Source organism: Patella vulgata, chromosome 7 (assembly GCF_932274485.2).
Source record: "Patella vulgata chromosome 7, xgPatVulg1.2, whole genome shotgun sequence".
Taxonomy (NCBI): Eukaryota; Metazoa; Mollusca; class Gastropoda; family Patellidae; genus Patella; species Patella vulgata.
In genome coordinates this window covers 51,550,310-51,572,907 of record NC_065885.2, presented here as the reverse complement: position 1 = coordinate 51,572,907, position 22,598 = coordinate 51,550,310, and the positions used below count along the sequence as shown (strand labels likewise).

Sequence of the window (22,598 nt, the reverse complement as noted above, 5' to 3'; positions counted from 1 at the left end):
AGAACACTAAGACGTTAAACCCCATTTCATTTCGTTAAAGTCATCGACAAGATAAAGCGCGGTTCGGGATAACATTTATTTACAGAATGAAGTGTCATACATTCACCTATGTCACTCTGCGAGACCCAATAATGAATCTTCTCCATTTTACTCTTACATTGAATCACACGGTTTGTCAATCTTCAAGTTAAAGTTATTATAGAGGTACCCCAGAGACCCCAGATGTTGGTATTAAAAACTTCGCTTGGGTTGAAAAGGAGGGAATGGTATCAGACGAAGAATTATTCGTGTGGTTTGGCACTCTGTTTTTAAATGAGTCTGTCAGTCTCGCGCGTTTTAGAGTATATATCAACTCTTGGAGAACCCGCAGGAGACGGAACTGGCATTTAATATGTTTCCCGCCAATAATAAGCTTCATATTATCCTCTTCATTAATAATGGTAAAGAAAAATTGTGCCTCGGGTCGCACTATGACTAGAAGCAAAAGAACCAACTAGGTGGAAAACGTATCCCTCGGGTCAGAAACGAACTAAGAGAAATGTGAGGACTACAGGCATCTGTTGACAGGCCTTCGCTCGCTCTTTGAACGAGCTTGACAACTATGTGACATCTTCTTGGAATCTGCTCTTTTCTCATTCTTACAACTCTTTACCGGTACGTGAAGCACCAACCATCATTAATATTCCTCTCCCTGCTTCGGAAAAAATTGTAGGCATTTTTCATCATCATAAAATAAAACGTCGATAAATTATAGAAAGGCACTCGTTGGTGTGACCTGGGTTCCACTTTGACGAGAATAATACCTCTTTTTCGGGAAAACAACATTGAAATTAATGATTTACCCTCCTTTAGAAGATGAAAATAGCCTAATCTAAGTAGCAGAACGACAAAATCGGGTTCAATTAGATTACAAAACCTCAGTTAATAATACAAATTATGGACGTTAGGACGAAATTATCCCTATTTCTTCTTTATTCGACTATTTTCAAATAAAATCTTTTTAAGACAGATTGGGAGAGTCTCTGAGTTCGAAAGTATTAATGAACAGCACGGCGTGAACAATATGATCGTCGGTGTGCTTCCGTGCGAGGAATGTTAGACTTATCTCCCTTTACTATGCCCCAACAGTTGAGATTGTGATTATTACTGAAACTATCAGTAGTCTATAATAATCTGCACTAATAAAAACGTTTATCAATTGGTTAATATAATTTGGCGTTACGACACACAGTGAGTAAATTACATGAAAGATCAAATTAAAAGAAATAAAGTTGGCATCTTCAACCCATTGTAGTCTGCGCATTAGGATTTATCTCCCTTGTATTGTCGCCTGTCCAACCCATTGCCATAGTAAGGTGTAAGTAGTGAGCAAAGTTGGACAAATACCCCCCCCCCCTTCCATGTTGGGTTGAGTGCAAGATCAACACAGCCAGTAGGTGACCGAAAGATTATAATTTCGATTTGAAAATATGAAGGTCATTCTCTGGGCCCCCATTCAGTCCTGGTTGTTACATCGATAGGGCCACTCTTACCGCCTACGCTGTCCTATTGAATGCAAAAACAAAAGAAACCGGAAATGGTTGATAACTCCCGAATCCACTAGTGGGTGTAGTTATGGGCCCTACCTTACGAAAAGGTGACCTAATTTCTGACAAAGTGTCCTGAATTCGAAAAAGTTACCTCAAATGCTCCTGGAAATGCTCGCGCCAACGTCATCATAATTCGCATTGCCCTATTGACAACATTGTGACCCCTTTTCCTGCAGCTCTTCCCCTGTCCAAAATAGATCCAGCGATACTAATGTACGTACATGAACCATCGCTCAATCCTCCTTGTTTGTTGGCTTTAATCCTTAGTGGGACAGGAAACCAGTTAACGCTGCTGGTGATCGACTTTTTGAGGGTGGTATCCAATTTTCTCTGATTTCGGTTTCGATTTTTACAAAAGTTCACAGTTTGCAACCATTTATTATCACAATTTCGCGTTTAGTCCCGTATTTAAATTGTTAGGGGCGCGCTGGGTAGTTCTGGGCCTAGGTTTCCTTTGGACCCCCATCGTGGTGAAAAAAACGTGACATGACGAGAAAGCGAAACTAGCTTGATCACTATACCTGATCAAGTCTCGCGGTGCAAGGTACAGTCCGCCCCTGAAAGCAGGCATAAGTATATTTAGTAACTGTACTTGTTAACATTAGAACATCCTGCCCAGACATTTGTAAGAGTTTGGCACCAGGCCCGGATTAAGCGGGGTGCTGACTGAGCTGTAACCAGGGGCCCCAATGTTAAAGAGACCCCCAAATTAGTCCTAGAAAATAATTTATAATTTGATTTATTATGTTGTACCAAACAAAATTAATCTATTTATCAACCATAATATCGTATTTCAGGACAATGACTAGAAGAATACGCCTGTTTTTCACTGTTGACCCCGGTGACATTTTCAGCCAAGGGACCCATTGCAAGCTTAATCCGGCCCTGATTTCCACTGATGGCTTCCAGATTAGATTTCACAGCAAACATTTCCCGGCACTGGAAATAAAACTGGACAGACGGACGAGCGCACAGACTAGCTGGTATTTAGGGGAAATCAAGTGACAGACGTAATTGAAGGATGAAATCTAGCAATTTTTAAATCAAGTTAATCACAAATAAATAAGACCTGTTTAAGAAACGATCCATTGGGACATGATTCCAAGGTTTTGGGGGAAAGGACCAGTGCTACATAAATTATCATGAAAACGAGCTGAGACGGTTCTTTCGCTCATACGAAATAGCACATTTACAATGTTCCCTACGCTTGGGCAATAACTCCATAAATAATAGTCTAGCTCGTGTCCTACTGCTCAACTATCGCCTCCTTTGGCTTTAGAGACACTCAAAATTATAACATTTGTGATATATCGGGGTGTTCAGAAAATACATTAGAGGTTCCATTAAAAAAACACAGTTACCTCTATTTATGAATTTATTTCGTATAATGTTCTCATGACAAACTTAGAGACAACAGATATGACATAAAACACAATAAACTATACGAGTACATTCATAAGAAAATGTCATTAAATCGAATTCAATGTGTTAATTGCTGTTAAGTTAATATATATCTTAACTTTGAGTATTGCCGCTATATACATTAATGTCACTATGCACGGTACAAAAAGAATCCGATGTACCTTTGAATTTACTAATATAAAAGGCAACATGTCCAAAAAATCTACGTTTATATGTGGCATGATTTGTTTTATAATATTTATATTCAAAGCAGATATTGTCCATCGGGATTATTCATGCTGTACAATATGTTATATGCTCTGTTAAGGAGGCAATATCACTTTCTAGGGGAAATAGTAATAATTGAAAATACCCATGGAGCAAGGAAAACTCCACAATATGACCATTTAAGAACTGAATACAATAGCAGTATCTATATACTAGTTGCGGGGGGTTTTTTTGCTGGACATTGGCACACAAGTTTGCACACAATACACTTCAAATATGTCCCAATATATTTAAATCTCGCCAAAATGAAAAGGTTTTTTAACAGTAATAGTGTCCCTTTAAAACAGATTAATATAATTGAGATACTATAAAATAACAAGTTTTAATTAAGTACATGTATAATCCCAGGTAGAAACGTCGAGTTTTCTGGAATATAGTTTGATGATAACGACAAGAAAGTTCATATTAACGATTCGTCTTTTGCAATACATATATAAGAAGACTACAAATAGAAATATGCCGGTACGTTAATTATATACAAAACCAATATAGATAGGCCTACTCCAATATTTATAAACAGTTACTAGCACTATATATACATTAATTGTTTCAAAATACACATTCATTAAATACACTCATACTTTAAAAACATATAACAACTACTTCATGGTTATAATATACAGATCGCGGCAGATATTTTATATATATCTATTTTACTTATGGTAGGTTATATTAATTTATACTTCACTTCTATACAGGTATATATGAAATGAATAATGATTAAGGGTTATAGGCAAGCTTATTCTTACTCTTTCTACAACCAATGACACTATCGCTGCCAAACTGTTTACGGGTGTCCTAAACTAGGCCGGGTATAATTTCTCTTACTACTTCAGCAATTCCATTAATTAGGGGCAATAAAAAGAGTAGATAGGCGTAGTTTGGCGACAGACAGTAATTTGGAAGAGTGCTCAATTATAAGTGAAGCACTTGGTTGGCCAAGAGTGCAACGTCCTTACCCGTGATTCGCCTTAAATGAACATAAAACTAAATACAATGTAGTTGGAGGGGCAAAAATCTGCCTTGAACAGATAATTTGAAATTATAATTTATTATGGCATATCATTTCATCACATTACTTGCAATAAATCGCGTATTAAATATATGATAATACTATATACTTTCTAAAACAAGACAACGTGTATGAAATATTTTCATAAAACTAATAATATTTAATCATAATTATTATCGTCAAAGGCTACACGGCAGTATATGTACTCCTTTTCCATTAAAACGGTGAGTGTACTTTAATAATATAGCCACGAGTATTCAATTTATATGGTACCAATAAAAAGGTCCAATAGTGTCAATAAAATAGAGATATGCGGATCTTTATCAGTCGACGTTAATGTTAATAAATAAAGGTAAATCTAGTATATATTTATGTATATAATAAATTGACTGATAAAAGCACACATTATCCTAATTGGCCCTGTACTTCGTTATTGTGTAGGTCAAACTCTAATGCTTCTAGAATCTGAGATATTAAGGCGGACCCCCCATTAGTTTCTTGCATGCTGCTGTTAATATCCCTTGCAATAACGTTTTGTCTGACCAACGATGTGCGTCTAATTCAATATATAATACATTTTCTTAATTAACTGAAAGAAATGTCAATTACTATCTTTATTGAAGTTGAGTTAAGCACATCAAAATTCGCCCGTCTATCTCAACGTAAATCCTTGCTTATTTCTGTGTCCTCCTCGTTTTGATAGCGTTCTGCAAATAACTTATTATATAACTTGATCACAAAAACATTTGAATTTTTTCTCGAATCACCTTGCTGTGGTGTTTACACCGTAGAGCACATACTTGTAAGCAGTTCTTCCGATCATTTGCACGTATGAATATCCATCATTGTTTCACACGTTTTACATTTGACGTAGCAACACCAGAAGAACTTACAGTGGCATCTTTCGACATATTTCACTACCTGAGTATTATATCCCCGACCACAACATAATAGATCACAACTTTCCTCCGTTGGGGAGGTCCTATTGCACACCCGTCCTCTTGTGCCGAATATGCCGCGTTTAACGTCTTCTTTGCAGTAGTTGGGTGAACGGTGAACATACACCAACTCCTCACTCGTAATGGCGCTTTTTCTTTTGGATTTGTCTTTTCTGCGCAACTTCTTTCGAGAACGTCTGGCTAATCTCACAGAATTTTCATACTTGTCCTTCAAATCTAAGCCCACGTGATAGAAGCTTGGTAGACTTCGGAAACATGTTTTAACCGCACAAGAACCAGAAACACCATGGCAGCGACATCGCAGCTGCATATTTTTTTGTATGATCTGAAAAACAGATAAGAATAGACATTAGATTACAGTTCAGATTATAGGGATGATTGCATTATAACGGTTTTCGTGAACTTTCTTAAATTACAATCATTTTACTATAACACCAGAGTGATTAAGGATGTTTTATTCCATTCAAAAAGTTCCAATTATCACTTTAATATGTCATTGAAATAATCTCAACAATATTCTAGACATTCTGTCATAAACTCCTTAACAGAATGACACAAGCTACAAAAATGAAGCTCTGGCGTATATCTAACTCTCGATAGATACAATATCGCGACGAAATAGAATATTATCCCTTGTGATAATACACATAGAACAGTGTTTTCAGCCATTTTCATAAGGACGGAAAGATTAGCGAACATCGGCGAGGACAATAATATGTATTTCCAGAAATTATGACATTTTAATGTTAAAACTTCTTTGTGGGATTCTATGCCCTTTCAATATCAACCAGCTATCTCTCTGTGCGTATAATGCATATTATCAAATGCACAAATCTATTCAGTGTTCAAAAGAAAGAACATTCTCTGATCTTCTTTTATCTTGTCTGATGTATATAAACATGCGTACTATAATTTTATCTAGATGATGTGAAAAATCTATGGTATTAGAAAAATAACATCTCTTTTAATATAGGGGCTAGCAGGCCTACTTAATCTTATTCCCTAGAACCAGTTAAATCAATTGACATTTAAAATTAAATATTAAATGTGTTACTGTCGGATAAGTTACCAATTCTGTTTAATGATATGAACCATAAATGAATTAATTATGCTAGATAAAAGCACCCAACGTTTAACAGGCCCCAGTGATATCACTATCGTGGAAGCAGACGTTTAAATCCATCTAGCAAGCATATGTCCCTCTCAATATGCTGATTGGTGGGTCACTATATATTGTCTTTAATGTGATGTATATTCAGATGTTGATTGATAGATATGTGAATTGTAAATCAATGTTAACATAAGCAAAAGTCACGGAGTAGGAGTAAGAAATATTTCCGTTATTCAAAGAATATGTTTGATTTTTTAAAAGAAATTTCGTTAAAATGTTTACGAAATAGTGTAACGTAACCTTAATATCATTTAATAGTTTACCCCCGGCATCGCCATGCCGCACTTAAACCAGAGAGCTCGTTTTATTTCAAGAGCGACAAATTCAAGGGTCTTCTGCCTTCAGTTGATATTATATTATCAAAATCAAAGTAGAACTGAAGTATGCCACTTTACAACTTTCACACATGTACGAATAAATAGATTTACTTTGAACTTTATGGTCTATAAACTCATATGTACAATGAATATAGTTTACAATATACTCTTCAACAACACCGTTTTTATTATGCATAAAGGCTCGTAGGGTGCAATTTTTACTAGAATCTAATTGTATATAAAAATATATTGCTCATTTACGGGCTGCCACACACCCACTTATTGATCGCAGGATTACTGACGAAGTCAACTGGAAGAGGCACGAATTATCTCCCAGATTTGACAGCTTTTATACAGCAATACTCAAAACCAACCCGGCTATTAAACAACAATTGGAAACATTCCATTAAGCTATAAATAATATTTAAGATTGTTCGTATGTCTTGTTTGCGCTAGTTTTCCCTAAAAGTGAGCATACCAGCCGTTTATTTCTGATAAAACTATGGGAACATGGGAGTTTTTGGGGAGAATAGACCACACAGTGTTCCTAATACCTCTAAGTTTGAAATTTTATTATGTTCTCCTACGTTAGACATAGTGTAAAAAATGACACTGCGTCGACAACAATCTCGACAACTTATAAAAATAAAACATCCTGTAATATCTTTCAGAATGTATTATTTCATTTTGCTATGTAGCTAAAACTGTAAAATTCATCACATAATGGAAATGAAATGGAGTTTAAAGTCCTATATTTTTGCACAAACCTGGCCAATAAAGAGGAGCATATACGTCAACGTGTACATGGGAAACATCTGCACGACTAGATCAGTGGTTCTTAACCGGGAGTACGAAACATCAAAGCAGGGGTTACGAGATATGTTGTCAAATTCAATACTGTATAGATAAGTAATATGCCTGATTGTTGGTGTTCTGTGTTAGTATGTTTGTACTTGAAAGATTATTTATTCTGTATATTTGTATGTATGCAACTCATTGTATAAATAAAATTTCATTTATTTCCATAAGTCATTTTAGATAGGGGGTACAGGGAAATATTATGAAAGCTCAAGGGGTACGAAAACATAAAAGGGTTAAGAACCACTGAACAAGATGCGTTTTCCTGCCTGACCCTTCGTTCCGAATCTTATGCTTAGTGAGCCAGTGCCCTACTCACTGAGTCACCGTAGCTCCCTCACAGATTGGAATTACTGCTTTGGTACTGTAAGAGTACGTGCTAATGATATGTTTAGAGTTTGATATTCTTGACAATAAATATGAATGAAAAGCTGATATTCGAACCGGAACTATTACGTGATAGTTATACCATTATATATAGTACCTTTAAAAGTGACTATGGTGGCATAGAATAGTTAAACCAATAAAAAGATGGATGATTCAATGGTATTAAAAATAATGAAGATGGTACAAGAAATGTTCGGTATGTTGATGTCTTTGACAGAAGGTACATAACCCAACCCACGTCTAGACTTCATACACATATATGCTAACCTTTATTACTGTGTTTTGACGAACGTCATTTGTTTTAGCTAGTTATGTGATGAATGCGTAGTACCAGCATCACTCGTAACTAGGACATTGAAACTAAAGAGAACCATACAACGCCTTCTGAGCAACCTGTGGCTCACATGGTAACGCCTGTTCAAACCCACGTGTTAGTTTTTATACTAAATGATACATCATTTGCAATTGGTCCCGAAACTTGTACATGCTAAAATACACATAGGCCCAATGTCGAAACATGTATGCATGTTAATAAATAAATGTCATCTTTGATGTTGTATCTCTTTGTATCTTTATTGACATAAGAACAGGTAGGAAATATGTTTTTATCTCTTTACCAAATAAAACAATATTCATTTATCAAAGATCATCAAAGATATTATGATCTATGAAAGTAAATGTAAAGAGAGTTGTGTTGATATTTATGTATCTTTTTATTCCTTCGATTTTATTTCCCATGTAATTACATGCAAAGCTATTAAAATATATATTACTGATGGCCGAGATGCTGATGTGATCCACAAACAATCGTAAGTTACTGCATTCAAACTTTGAATCAGTGGATCCACAAGAAAGTTCTGGTATTACACAGAGCAGGATACACGAACTTATAACCATTGACTTCAACTTCATTTTTTTATATTCGATTAATTTTAATTTGCTGTAGTCCATGGAACAAAATTAAATAAATACAAGATGGGGTTATTGGGTGCGGTTAGCAATGTGGCAACCATGTGATGATGACAGAGGGCGACACCTGTAACCTGTATATCATTGTCCCTAAGGGATAAGAAGAATTCAGTAGGAAAATACAAGATGGGGTCAGATAACCAACTGATTACAATCACTTGTTCCATGTTCTGGAAACTTGCTTTCTCTATTGCGTCTCATCAGAATATATGCCAGCTCGCTTCTTTCTCTTATTGAAATACTGGACGATGAAATAAGAAAGTGTGCCAATGACTTCCGTTCTCAGATTAACGACGTATATATCATAATAAATTATAAATTTGTTTGTTCATATTTTACAGTTATAATAAAATAAATTTCCGTATTTGACTGTGTGATGGCGAGTTTTAAAATTTGGGTGAAGACTGAAAGGGTGACTGCATTGAAAAAAGGTGATTTTTGTTTTCTGTCTGGGCAATAGAAAGATAAAGACGCCAAACACGATTTTTTTTTACCGGACACGTTTTTATTTTCCCAAGAGAACGCCGTCTACTGTCGGAAATTGTCGACAATGGTATGGATTGTGTGACATTGAAGATGACAAATTAAGCGCTTGAATTTGCAAGAAAAATAATTTTGTAAAATGTAGTAGTTAATGTTTTCATTCAGAAGAAAACAGGTTTTTACTTTCGTCGCTTTAACATTTTTCGGTGTTTTTCGTATACATAAGGTTAGAGGGTGCAAACTCAACGACCGCTCCGGCCGGTACAAACTCTAGATACGCCACTAGAGTGTGAAATGAAATGAAATGAAATGAAATGGAGTTTAACGTCCTACTGTTCTGCTCCTAACCTGGGCTAATGAAGACGGGCATACGCCATACAGTGTGCTATGAGGGAAATTTTGCCCGGACAGCGGCACTACGGCCTACTCTTATATCGAATTCCAACTGCCAAGGGATCTTTTACGTGCACGCCAATGTGTACACGGGACCTCGGTTTTTCGTCCCATCCGAACGACTAGACAGCTTTCCTTGTCAGCCCCTCCGTCCTGCATCACTGACAAGGGAGAACCACGCCGGAGCCACTAGAGTGTTCCATCCTTATCGGTATATTTGCTACTAATACCTGTCCTTCTTTCCAGAAACAATATAATTATTTGTTATTAACTAAAGTGACCAGGAATAAAGGCATTAGCCCATAAAACGTAATATGAATCATATTACTTATACCCGAAGGATACGTTGTACTTTACCACTTCATTAGTAGAGTTCCTCTAATTTTAATGTCAATACTGACTTTTTCAGAATTGTTAATCTGATAGTAATGCTGTAAACTTTAATGGTTTTATCTAGGATCAAGGTAATGGTATATGATAAGGGAAAGGGCGATTATTATAGGGCTAATTGCTACTAAAATATAGTTTTAGGCTATTCAACCATCTTATTACTGATATATTTGATTTGTGGGTCAATCTCTTACTTCTGCGATTCTTCGTGTTTTGTCACTTATAGTCCATAGCACCTGTTGATGTCATATCTCATAAGGTCATTTTTTAAATCCATTATCAGCCATTCTGTCATTTATGTTAATAAAGACATATTTACTAGCACCAAATGTCTGACCAGGAAATGTATTTTAATAATATCTAGTTATCTAGTACTTGTTATTTATTGAATGCTAGAACTGTGGATAAAATAATGATTTACCATTGAATCAATCATTTAAGTAATTAAATGGCTTCATGGACGGGGGTGGTGGACAAACCATTAAATAACTCAAGGGCTTCATGCATGCTCCATCGTCCTTTAAAATATAAGGCGATTGGCGTTGGGGGGTTGGGGGGGATGTGCAGTGACAAGTGCTTAATCGCCCTTTGGTGGAAGGAGAGATTCGACGGAGCCATAAAAGTCGAGTAAAAGTAAATATGTATGCTCCGCTTACACCCCACACCTCCCTCACCCTTCAAGCTATATTACACAGACAACATAATATTTTTTTCTCCAGGGTCCTCGCACGAATCTTCTTTGTAGCCTGTTTCAGTTGGCATCACTTGTCTGCCTAATGGTATAGACTCTAAAATGTCGTGTGTATGATTCACCCCAAAGTTGAAATTTGCAGTATTAGCATAATAACAATTTTTGGTGATCTTTTATCTATACGGGTTTAAAAACGAATCCGAATAGTAGAAAGAATATCATTTACTTAATAGAGTTCAAAAACGCAGTTCGAATAGTAGAAAGAATATCGATTCAAAAACGAAAATTACGAATAGTTGGAAAACCAGCGGCTGCCAGACAGATACGGCCAAATTTTGAAGAGATGGATAAAGAACAAGCTAAATACAAAAACGATTTTTTGTACAATCGGGGGCCTTAATCCAGAAAGTTATGTTTTGAAATGTGCAATTATCAAAAGGAACTGAGATTTTTGGAATATAAAGATATGTGTTGAGTTTCATCAAAATCGGATAAAAATTGTGACCTCTAGAGGGTCCATAACCTTTGTATTACATACTTATACACAATTTGCGTACAAAGAGCGGCCATTTTGTCGGGCAGTTCCAGTTCGATTTCCCAAAATTCCAATTCAAACTTCATTATGGTGGAATGGTGATATATCTAAACGGTTTTTAAAATCGGACTAATTTTGCGACCTCTAGAGAATCCCCAAGCTAAAATGAGATTGTTCAACCAATCAGGGGCCATAATCCAGGAAGTTACTCTCGGATATGTGTGATTATCAATAGGAGCCAAGATCTTTATGATAAAAACATATATTTAAAGTTTCATCCAAATCGGATAAAAACTGTGGCCTCTAGAGGGTCCACAACCTTGATATACCATATTTTTACACTATCTGCGTACAAAGGGCGGCCATTATGTCCGTCAGTTGTTATCCGATTTTCACGAAATTCGAACTCAACCATCATTAGTGTATAACTGTGATATATTCACACGTTTTTGGGGGTTTTTTTGGTTTTTTTGGTTTAAACCAGATAAAAATTGTGACCTCTATAATGACCACAAGCTCAAAACGCGATTTTTCGTACAATCAAGAGCCATAATTCAGGAAGTTACGATCCGATATGCGCGACTATCGACAGGAACCAAGATCTTTGGGTTATAAACAGGCATTTCCAGTTTTATCAAAATCGGATCAAACTTGTGACCTCTAGAGTGTCCACAAGCTAAACACGTGATTTTTCGTACAACCAGGGGCCATAATCCATGAAGTTATGGTCCGATACATGCCAATATCGAAAGGAACCAAGATCTTTGGGAAATAGACCTATATTTCATGTTTCGTCAAAATTGTGACCTGTAGACTGTCCACAATATGATTCTTGCTTTGACGGCTGTACATTTCCTTTGCGTTTCTCAGAAGTCACCAAGATGTGTTTTCATTTTACAATTTTACTGCATGCCCTTGGAAGCCCCCAAATCCCACGCCGCTCAAAGTACGGTGCGTTCTTTTATGAAAATCAAGGATGGACAAATCAGGGCAGGTTTTCCCTTCAAACAAAATGTAAGTGCTCAAACGAAATGAATAACAGCATATTTATAGTAGAAATATGTCGATGCGAAGTACATAACACCCTTTCTGCCATGATCTATGATAGGCTTGAAAAATATCATAAAGAATATGTTAAAAGCTCCGCTCGGCGACATATATGTCTACCATTCCTGACATAGTTCCCCACATTTCGGGGAGTGATCTGTAGTTATGGTAACGAGAACAGGGCTTTATTTTCAGTATTGCCCTACCCATGTACCTCTAAAACTTAGAGCGGCCACCTAGTGGCTAGCGCGCAGGGCAAGATATGATATGCTTGACCTTTTATCAACATCGGGTACCACTTACCACTATTGGATTAGTCTCGATTTGAAGTTGCATAGTCCCATAGTCCCATCGAGGAAACGGTGATACAGCTCTGGTACCACTTACCATTATAGGATCAGTCTCGATTTGAAGCTGCATAGCTCCATCGTCCCATCAACGAAAGGGTGATACAGCTTTGGTACCACTTACCATTATGGGATTAGTCTCGATTTGAAGCTGCATAGCTCCATCATCCCATCGACCAAAAGGTGATACAGTGTCTGGTTCTAATAGGACACCATACTGAGCAATCGCTTTATTTTCCAGTTGCCTTGTCCCTAAAAGGGCGGTGGAGCAATGGGTAGCAATTGCCGCAAAAGGAAAAACAAAAGAGACTATACGTTACTTTTCGCCAGATTTACTTACTTACTGAACTGAAAGGGGAGTCATCGAAGCAGAAAATATATTGTTATACCTCTGGCTACCTTTGAACTATGTCTCTTTTTATGAGCATGTTAAATTCTGTCCACTGATATTAATTTTACTGATAAAACAAGTTTTATTTTAATTCCGAGGGCTATTGGGTGATAAACTGTGAAGACTGACCATAAAACTAGTGTCCATCGCGGCGACAAATCTCGCTGACTTACTAGTCATCTTCAGGCAGGTCGGATAATAACATAGCTATATAGCCGTGCTATGAGTAATTTGCAATGGCAATAACTGATATGAGTCTCCCCTTTTACTTTTATCGCTCACTCTCGCTTGACCATCGATATTTGCTATATCTCGTAAAACTCTTCCGCTGACCAGTACAGTAGTAATTTCAATTTGTATGTTTGCCTTTTATCTATATTAAGATCTTTATTTCAAGTCTATATTAGTCTGGACAGTTAATAACGTCTTCCGAGAATCTACTCATTGCAATTAAAATTGAAAATGTCTAGAATATTCCTTGTATATATATGCTCATAACTGTTCGAATAGCTGTACATAAAACATTTCAAAAGTATAATTGAAACGCAAAAATTAAAAGCAACAGTCAACATAATATTAGTTTCCTTTCTTAAGACAGTTTATTCAATTTGGGAAAGCTTTATTTTATCATTAGTCTAAACGATTTACATAGGAGCCATATATATTGTACAAATGCAGCCCAATCATTGGCCAAGAGCTAAGATTTTAACTCCCAACCAATGAACTGGCTGCATAAAAATTTTAACACATGCCATAATTATATGGAATACTTTGCTTGATAAAGACGAAACAACCATGCATCAAAATGTCGCCAGAAATAAACTTCTAAGTAACTTATATTCCATATAATTGTGACATGTGTTATTCTATTCAGTTATAAATATTTTATTTTAAAGCGAGAATTTCAAAGTTTCTAAGAAAGTCAAAACATAATTATTTCTATGTCTTTTGCTCAATAGGTTATCAAATCACTATTATACGATCAAGGGCATTATTTCCCACCCTTAAAAATCTATGACACAGGAAATAACAACACAATTACCTCCCCTGTTTTGCCATTGACAACATGGGGCAGCCATTTTCCAACGTTGGAATTTGAAGTTAAAAATGATATTTTTGCCAATTTCTCAGCTGGCAATAGCGAATTATAGGATTAATAGGATTATTCTTTAACAAAGTAGGACTGTTTATAGATACCATCTATTTTAAGGCTTTATTTTAATACATTTTAAAAATATAACTTGAAAATTTGCAATTGCAACTTTAAGTTTTCGTGAAAATGGATCGAGAGGGGGGGGGGTATAACCGAAGAAGTGGGCCGCTCAGTAATCTGTCAAGCGTCGGGATAGCGTCGGGATAGCTTTTGGGTTATTAGGACGTTAAACCCCATTTCATTTCTTTTGGGTTATGTCCGTCTAAAAGCGTTACGAGAATATGGTGCGCAAAGACGGGAAAACATTTTTAATATTTTTTTTCTTGGACTGTTCTATTTTTAAAATGATGTCATTAGTACATAACTCCCGTGTCTTCAAGTATATAAGATCCAATGGTAAATAAAAATCTCATTAAAATGTTAATTTTTGAAATTAAAATTAAACAGTCTACATCAATGTACACGAAAGAACAGGACTCTAATACCGTATTTATTTTAAACTAGACAGACAGAGAGAGAGAAATGGGATTTAACGTCCACTCTACACAAACCACGTCATTTCGGGACTAACATATGGTTTCATTTTATTTCAATAATTCGCTTGCGCTTAGTGGTTTTAAGAAGTTGGTGGGGGGGGGGGGGATAAACTAGACAGAACTGACTGAAGTGTTGCATGAAATAATTTGCTCTAATCACAACCCAGTTTAAAATATAAAACTCACAGTCTTTATAATATTTGTGATAACTTCTAACGATAAAATCACTTAACAGGATTGTATAATAAACCACAAACTGATAAACACCACGGAATTAATTATATTGCAACATAAAGCCGTAAGTTACTCATCCCCTGGGCCACCATTTCAACTTCATATAATTACTTTATTTAGTGAAGCATGAACCTGGATTCATGACAGAATCTTTAAACTTTAAAAATAGAACCTTGAACGTGTTGGCTTTATGATTTGCATCGGCAGACACCGTTGTCTCAACAACCTAGAATAAAAGTCGAATATAAAGCCTCCGATAATGATAAATCACAAAAACTCTTACCAAAAAATATTCAAATCGATAAGTTAGGTTATGACTATTTAAAGCTTACATTAGTTTCTGCAGATTTCAAGGCACCGTTTAAATTCTTAAATACAATATTGCAATCGATAAGCCACTCCCTTTTTTATTACAGGTAGTTTTGTTTGTTCTGTTTGCTTACTTAGACTGTAATATTATCAGTCGTTTACGTAAAATAGTACATATTTTGAAATATTTATGGACCATCATGTAAGGTGTATAAAATCTTCTTTCACTTTAAAGGGACTAAACAAAATTAATTTATATTCAAATAAAGTATTCAATTGACTTACTCAGATCTGTTTTTCGATTAGTGATGGAGCAATCTCTTATTAATTTTTTGTTTCGGTTTGTGGACAACGTATAGTCGTTCGGATGGTGCGAAAAACCCGAGGTCCCGTGTAAACATTGACGTGCACGTTAAATAAGACGTAGCACATAGTGCCACTGTCCGGGCAAAATATCCTTCTTAGCACACAGTATGGCATATTCCCGTCATCATCCGCCCAGTCAGAGCAGAACAGAAGGGCGTTAAACCCCATTTCATTTCATTTCACTAAAAAATAATTATCCTAAGAAAATATCAAGATCTGATTAATCTCGGTTTTAGTTATACAACTGATAATACTAAAGTAAAAACAGACACAGCAAATAAATGGGGTGTGTTGTATATTTCATTAGTATATGTAAGAGTAATAGCTGATATCTGATATCTTTGGCACGATACATGGCCCAGACACTTATTCGTAAAAACGTTTTTTTTATTTCAATTGTTACCTAGCTCGTCTGGGTCTTTAGAGGTGTGAAGAAATCAGAATATCCGGGGAAAACTCTCGCCTAGATATGCAGTTTCATTTTGTCCATAAGCAAGTCGGTTCCATATAAGAAAGCCATCATATTTCAAAATGTATGCATCGTGTATGATCCCCATCCGATAATAAAATTACATCGAAGAAGTCAATTATCTAGCTCGTGGTTGCTTTGTAGCTCGTTAGAATACTAGGTTGGCGTGAATATAAATTAAAGCAAAGGCTTGCCAACAGTTAGTCTTAATCTACATGGTTTCGGAAGTGGAGAAGACGCGATAAATGATCAAATCGCATTTTCGAATAAAATAACGATTTTATTCAGCATTTCATTTTCTGATACTACACATTCTATAATGTCTGTAAATTATTGTGTACATTAGCCACGACACTTCAGTTTTAATACCATAGTACAATAAATTAATGGACTGTAAAATATTCCATAGATATAGTTAAAGACAGCAAGATGATAATGATTAAACATTCACAATCATTGCAGGAAAGTGACTAGGTATCCATCAACTACACGCGTCACCAATTGTATCAAACGTATTACATATACTCTATACAGATGTTAATTTGTTCTACAGAGTGCTGGCAGAGAGGAGGCAGTATCAATCCAAAGCGATATTATCGCGTCTCAAATGAAATGGCGCACGACCAACGTGTTTACCTTATGTAAGCTAGATATGAAAACGTCTCCTAATGATAGATTGAAGTACAGGTGTGCCCACAGAGTGCTTTACAAACACATAAAATGCTTCATCTATAATGTAAGATAAGTTATATACGTATTTTAGCGTCTGGGGCATCATGGTGTTTACATTTGAGAATCTACGAAATTGAAACGATTTATTTTTTAAAAAGCGATACAGAAAGAAGAAAAGAACATGCCAAGCAGGTCTGAGTTTTGGGGCTCCTATATATATATATTCATTAATCAAATCTTATTCATAGCCATTGAATACTTTACAATGGTAATTCTGTAATGTGCAGAGTTTATCGTTTTCAACCAAAATGTGGTTTTTCCCAAGGGTCAGTTCTCGGACCCGTCTAATTAACTGTTGATATACATGCACTGTACCGTTTAAGTCAACATATTCATCCAAAATATACTTCTGGTGTGATTTCCCCTTTTCAGTGCTGCAGTACGGAGGGTCTGGCAAGGAACAGTGTCTCGTCGTTCGGGTGGAAGGTAAAGGCGTGGTACCATGTGCACGTTTCTGTGCATGTAAAAGAGCCCTTTGACAGCTGGAATAAGAGTATAGGCCATAGCACCGCTGTCCGACTAAATTTTCTTCATAGCAGACTGCTAGACGTATGTCCGTCTTCATTAGCCCAGTCAGTGCAAAAAAAGGTGAACGTTAACTCCCTTTCATTTCGTTTCCAAAATATACTCTCTTATGCTTAACAAATTAAACGATTGCAACAAATTATTACTTTACATCTGTATTCGTCGTCTTTTTCAGTGCCAGACAAATCTATTTATATTGCACATGTTGCTTATTTCGATATTTTCCAGACATCTTATTTAATTATAATCTCATCATTTTGTATCTGCTATACCCCAATTGACTCATTTACTTCAGGGTAGAAAATGGGTACAGATAAATATCAAATATTTCCACCAATTAATATCATCATATGAAGATGTAGAGCATAAAGTCAAATATGTGCATTTTTCAGAATAATATTTATTTCTTACGTATTAATAAATGTGATGTATATCAATGCTAATATACAGACAATTATTTGTCTATACGTTTATATCCTTATTCAAGCATGTCCGTTATTTCGGCTTTTGTGTCGTATTGAAAACATACCGACAGTTTATAGAGATGTTATTAAAATGATTTATTGACCCTAACTGTGGTTTGATAAAAGATATACCCTGAAGCAAAATTTAGATCATATCATATTAACGTCTACGGTGAGTTGTCTTCTCATACAACTTTTGGGGCCTTTACGGAGACGAGTGTTCTGTTAAGGAAACTTCGAGAATGGAGTCTTCCATCTGAACACGTATAATGAAATACCTTATCACAAATTTTAGTGTAGACAAAAAGCGAACAAATTGAAGGTGGGGATTGAAGGAAGTTAGTCAAGCTTCGCAGATTTAGATCGGTCTTCTTCAAATAATAAAATGGAAAATAATAATGCAGACTCTGTTAATAGCTTCAATTCGAGATAATTTTGTCAATATAAAAAACAGAGAATGATATACACCATGTTGGTATTTAGGTCTACTATACATTCGCCCCACATCTCTTTTTTTTCTTTTCTTTCTTGATAACAATACACATTTAGCTTTCCATTTCAAGTACGAAAAAGAATCAAGTTGAATTTGGGCGACGATGACTGCACTGACGGATAGTATACACTGAAAATTTAGACAAGGCTCTTCGCCAAGTTTAACGGTTTCATTTAAATCCAAAGGGATTTATACATGGTATACCAAAAGTAAATTGATATGATCCCAGTAGTTATTGTTAAAGTGCGCAACAATATGACTCAAATCACGTCGAAATCAAAGTAGAAAAATAACATTTCTCCATTGAATATCCAACTGAAACACAAAGTTTTTTTTATCTCATAGATACAAAAGGGTAGCAAAATAACTCGAACTGAGGTCTGGTTATAAAGTCAACGATTACCATTTACTTAAATATTATCTAGAGGATCACATATTAGCATATCCTATTTATCACTAATTGTATGGGGGTTATGTTACTTTTGGTTCGAACAGCGCCATAATTTATTGCCATTCTTTAAAGGTGAAACGCTTTACTAAGACATCTATTCTATGGAGACTTGTATGTTGTATGTTTTGCTGTCACTCATACCAGTAAGAAAGAAAGACCAAAGGGGACAGAAAAGCGGAATGACAAAGGGGATATAATATAATATACTTGTCATAGCGTGCTATGTAAGATATAAGCAAGAGTATATAACTGTATGACCCATGAAACTTATATAGGTATACAATGTACCAATTATTATTACCATTTACAAGAAATAGAGTAGGGTTTTCCCTTTTAAGTGGGGTGTTCAATTGTTGGACCAAAAGGCATTACAGGAGACTAATATTAACGGTTTCGAAAACAAGATAATAAAATCTTCAACTAGGCTAAAAATATCGTTAATATTTGTAACTTGCCTAAATATATCTTTTTGCCAAATTCATGTTCACGAGTACAAGCTATTAAAACTGCTTAATTTACACTCATTAGTGTAAACTTTTAAACTTTAATTTAGACGTAATGAATGGTACGCTATTTTGAGTATATCACTCGCCCTGACGTGTGCATTAGTTTAAATGAATTGGGATTACTGAAACTGGAGACTAACATTAATATTTATGTTGCCGAAAACACGATAGTAAAAGCTACAATACAAATGGTGTAATATTAACAAACAAAATATCGTTTCGCCATTATTTAACTGTTGTGCAAAATTTATACTCGTAAATATAAACTATAAAAACTGAAATTTGTTTGTAATGCTTGATTTACACCTATTAGTGTAAACTATTGCTTAATTTGGGTGTAACGGTACGCTATTTAGAGAATACCACGCCTCCATAGTATATTATTTCACAACATAGATTAGAAATGCTGAAACTGGTAGTTTCTTTGCCATTCGAGTGACTGTCACATTAGTAAAAGCGACATTTATAAATCGAATTTCATGCTCTTGCAGGTTTACACATTCATACGCGTGATTGTCGATTCCAGACAAAGACATGACAAATGTCGAAAAGTGGATGACGAGCTGGCCAAACTATCTGTTACACATCATAAATCTCTCAATTCCTTTTAATAAAGGCAAAACATCAAAGGTGTTAGGGAATAACCATAGATGACGCAATCACCATAAAACATCCGTCATATTGTAGTAATAAAACATTAACAGGAATTCCGATTCTTGGCGTTACTGCGGCAATTCTCTAGCACAATAAATTTTCAAACATTATCGATGAGAATTACTATGTCGCTGAATGATAAAACAAGCGACATCAAATACTGATTTGATGGTTGTTAAACAAAGAATTATTAACAATGTATGATGCTGATGACAAAGAATGACACAACAAGACGTGAACAGTAATAGTCTACAGTGTAACAGTGGTAGTGTAGATCCTACAATAAGAATTAATCATTCGAATTAAAATGTAACTATGTGTAAATTTGCTCTTCAATTTGACTCTACCGCGACATTCAGTGGTGTTAGTCATGCCAATTGTAAATGAAATAATCTGTGATGCCCCCCAAAAAATATTGGGATGAAAATATAGGTAGTATTTAAAGTCATAATTAACCCGAGATCCACGAGTTGAACTGCTATATAATGTGTCTGTCTTTGGAAGGGGGTTGGGTGGTCGATAGGTCTAGATCATTGAGTCGCGTGGTTTGGTTCCGATCCCAAGCTTGTACATTGTACGTGACAAGGAGCAGGGTCGCCTGTCCGACATCGTGGGCTTTCTCCGGGTCTCCCGGTTTCCTCCCACATCAAGTGAAGTATTGAAAAAAAAACTGAATCATATGTTAGTCCCGATATCATCTAATTGCTTAGTCTACTAGAATAATTTATCATAAAATAAAGTACACCGAACAATCTTGAACTCTACTTTTAAAGCTTAATTTCGTAGGTCTCAAGGTGTATAAAAAAAGGTTCTTTAAATAAAATCGGATTGTTCGTTTCTCTCTACCATTAATTCTAATACACCTTGTCAGAAAACCCACATATTTTACCATAAAAATGAACAATTTTTACGCTTATTTTACCCGATTGGTAATAAATTACTTCTGAGAGAATGCTTCACAATTCGGTAGACCAAGGTAGACCAAGCAATCTTAAGTCTTTACAAACGTCAGTTTTGGGGACATTTTTTCCCTCTATTACTTATGTATGAACAATAAAAGCTGTTTAAAGTTCGCACCTAGTTATCCTTCATCGATGTTCTAAAGTCTGCCTCGCATCAATTGCTGGGAATAATTTGATATGAATACTGTTTGTACATTGTTCGTTAGAGTTTATATAATATATATATAGAGCAGACTTAACAAAATCATATTGAACAAGTAACCAGCAATCTCACAAGCAACCTGCATTAATTTTACTAACTATTACGTAAATCAGAACAATTACGAAATGGGATATGGCACTCTTATTATAGCATCTTCGATGGACATTTGAAATGCCTGTGATATATGTACCGACAGAAGAATGCAGGTCAATTGCAAGGACCGAACGGAGAGGCAATGTGGTTAGATACATATTCCCTGAGCATTAGACCCGGATACCTCAAAATGTTATATTTAACGAAAACGTCTTTAACATTGTTATCAATTTTATATAAAAAAAAACGAAAAAAAAAATTCCAGTCTTTGAATGGAGTTTAAAGCATACTATAGTTATGGTCATCTACATATTTACTGAACCCAACAAACCTATCAAATACAACGTTTGAAAACTCGAATTAGTAACCTAAATAAAATATTAATTAATCACGATGTGCATATAATAACATTTAATTAAGAGGATAGTATAGACTATAATAGATCTCCTTGCTACTGGTGATAACTGTAACAAAAAATTCATGGGATATGGACAATTAGAAAGTTTCACAAGAAGACACCTGTGATGTTTTATATAAATTTGCATCAACACAAATCATCTACATTTTTTTCAATAAAGAAGTCAATTACGTTATCCAACTGAAAAATATATGGCTAAGTTCATTTGGTTCAAAATTCACCTCGTAGACTATATTTTTAAGCAAAAACTGTCGAATCTAAATTACTTCAATATTCTTTATGAAGCAATTATATTTTTATTAGTAAACCAGGTGTAAAAGTGTCTTAATTCTTAAATTTGGACTGAAAACATTTTGCACAAGTATTTCTAAAATAAACTACGCCAATTTTATGCATGACATCCGACCATTCTTGTTTCAAAATGTGTGGATATCAAAATAAAATCAACATTTAAGCCAGGAAAAGATGAAATCTACATGTGTTAATTCTCCATAAATGAACCATTTCTTTAACTCAATATCATTCAGTCTTCGACTTTGCAAACACGACTTGTTGGTCAATTTAAATCTTACCGTGAAATGTTGGGCTTCTGGTGTCCAATATTTAAGACAAAATGAAAATTTTAAAATTGGCACACGAACCGTGTGCCAGAATGTATGAACCAACTCGATGAACCACGCTAAACATATCCCATGTAGGAGAATACTACCGGTGTAGACTGGAATAACTAGACGCCAAAGACTGACATTCAATTCAGACTCTTCGCGTATTTCACCGAATAAAAATGATTAAGAATTGCCAAA

The 22,598-nt window shown here is 35.4% G+C and overlaps 1 protein-coding gene across 1 annotated transcript in view; it reads right to left on the bottom strand.

The window, feature by feature from the left end:
• Nucleotides 1–2,950: 2,950 nt before the first annotated feature.
• LOC126828565 (protein Wnt-16) overlaps nucleotides 2,951–22,598 on the bottom strand; it is a 31,623-nt gene continuing 11,975 nt past the window's right edge. The window contains exon 4 of the mRNA XM_050558409.2: nucleotides 2,951–5,574. Within this exon, the coding sequence (XP_050414366.1) occupies nucleotides 5,110–5,574 (465 nt within the window). The 3' untranslated portion in view covers nucleotides 2,951–5,109. The remainder of the gene's footprint in view (nucleotides 5,575–22,598) is intronic.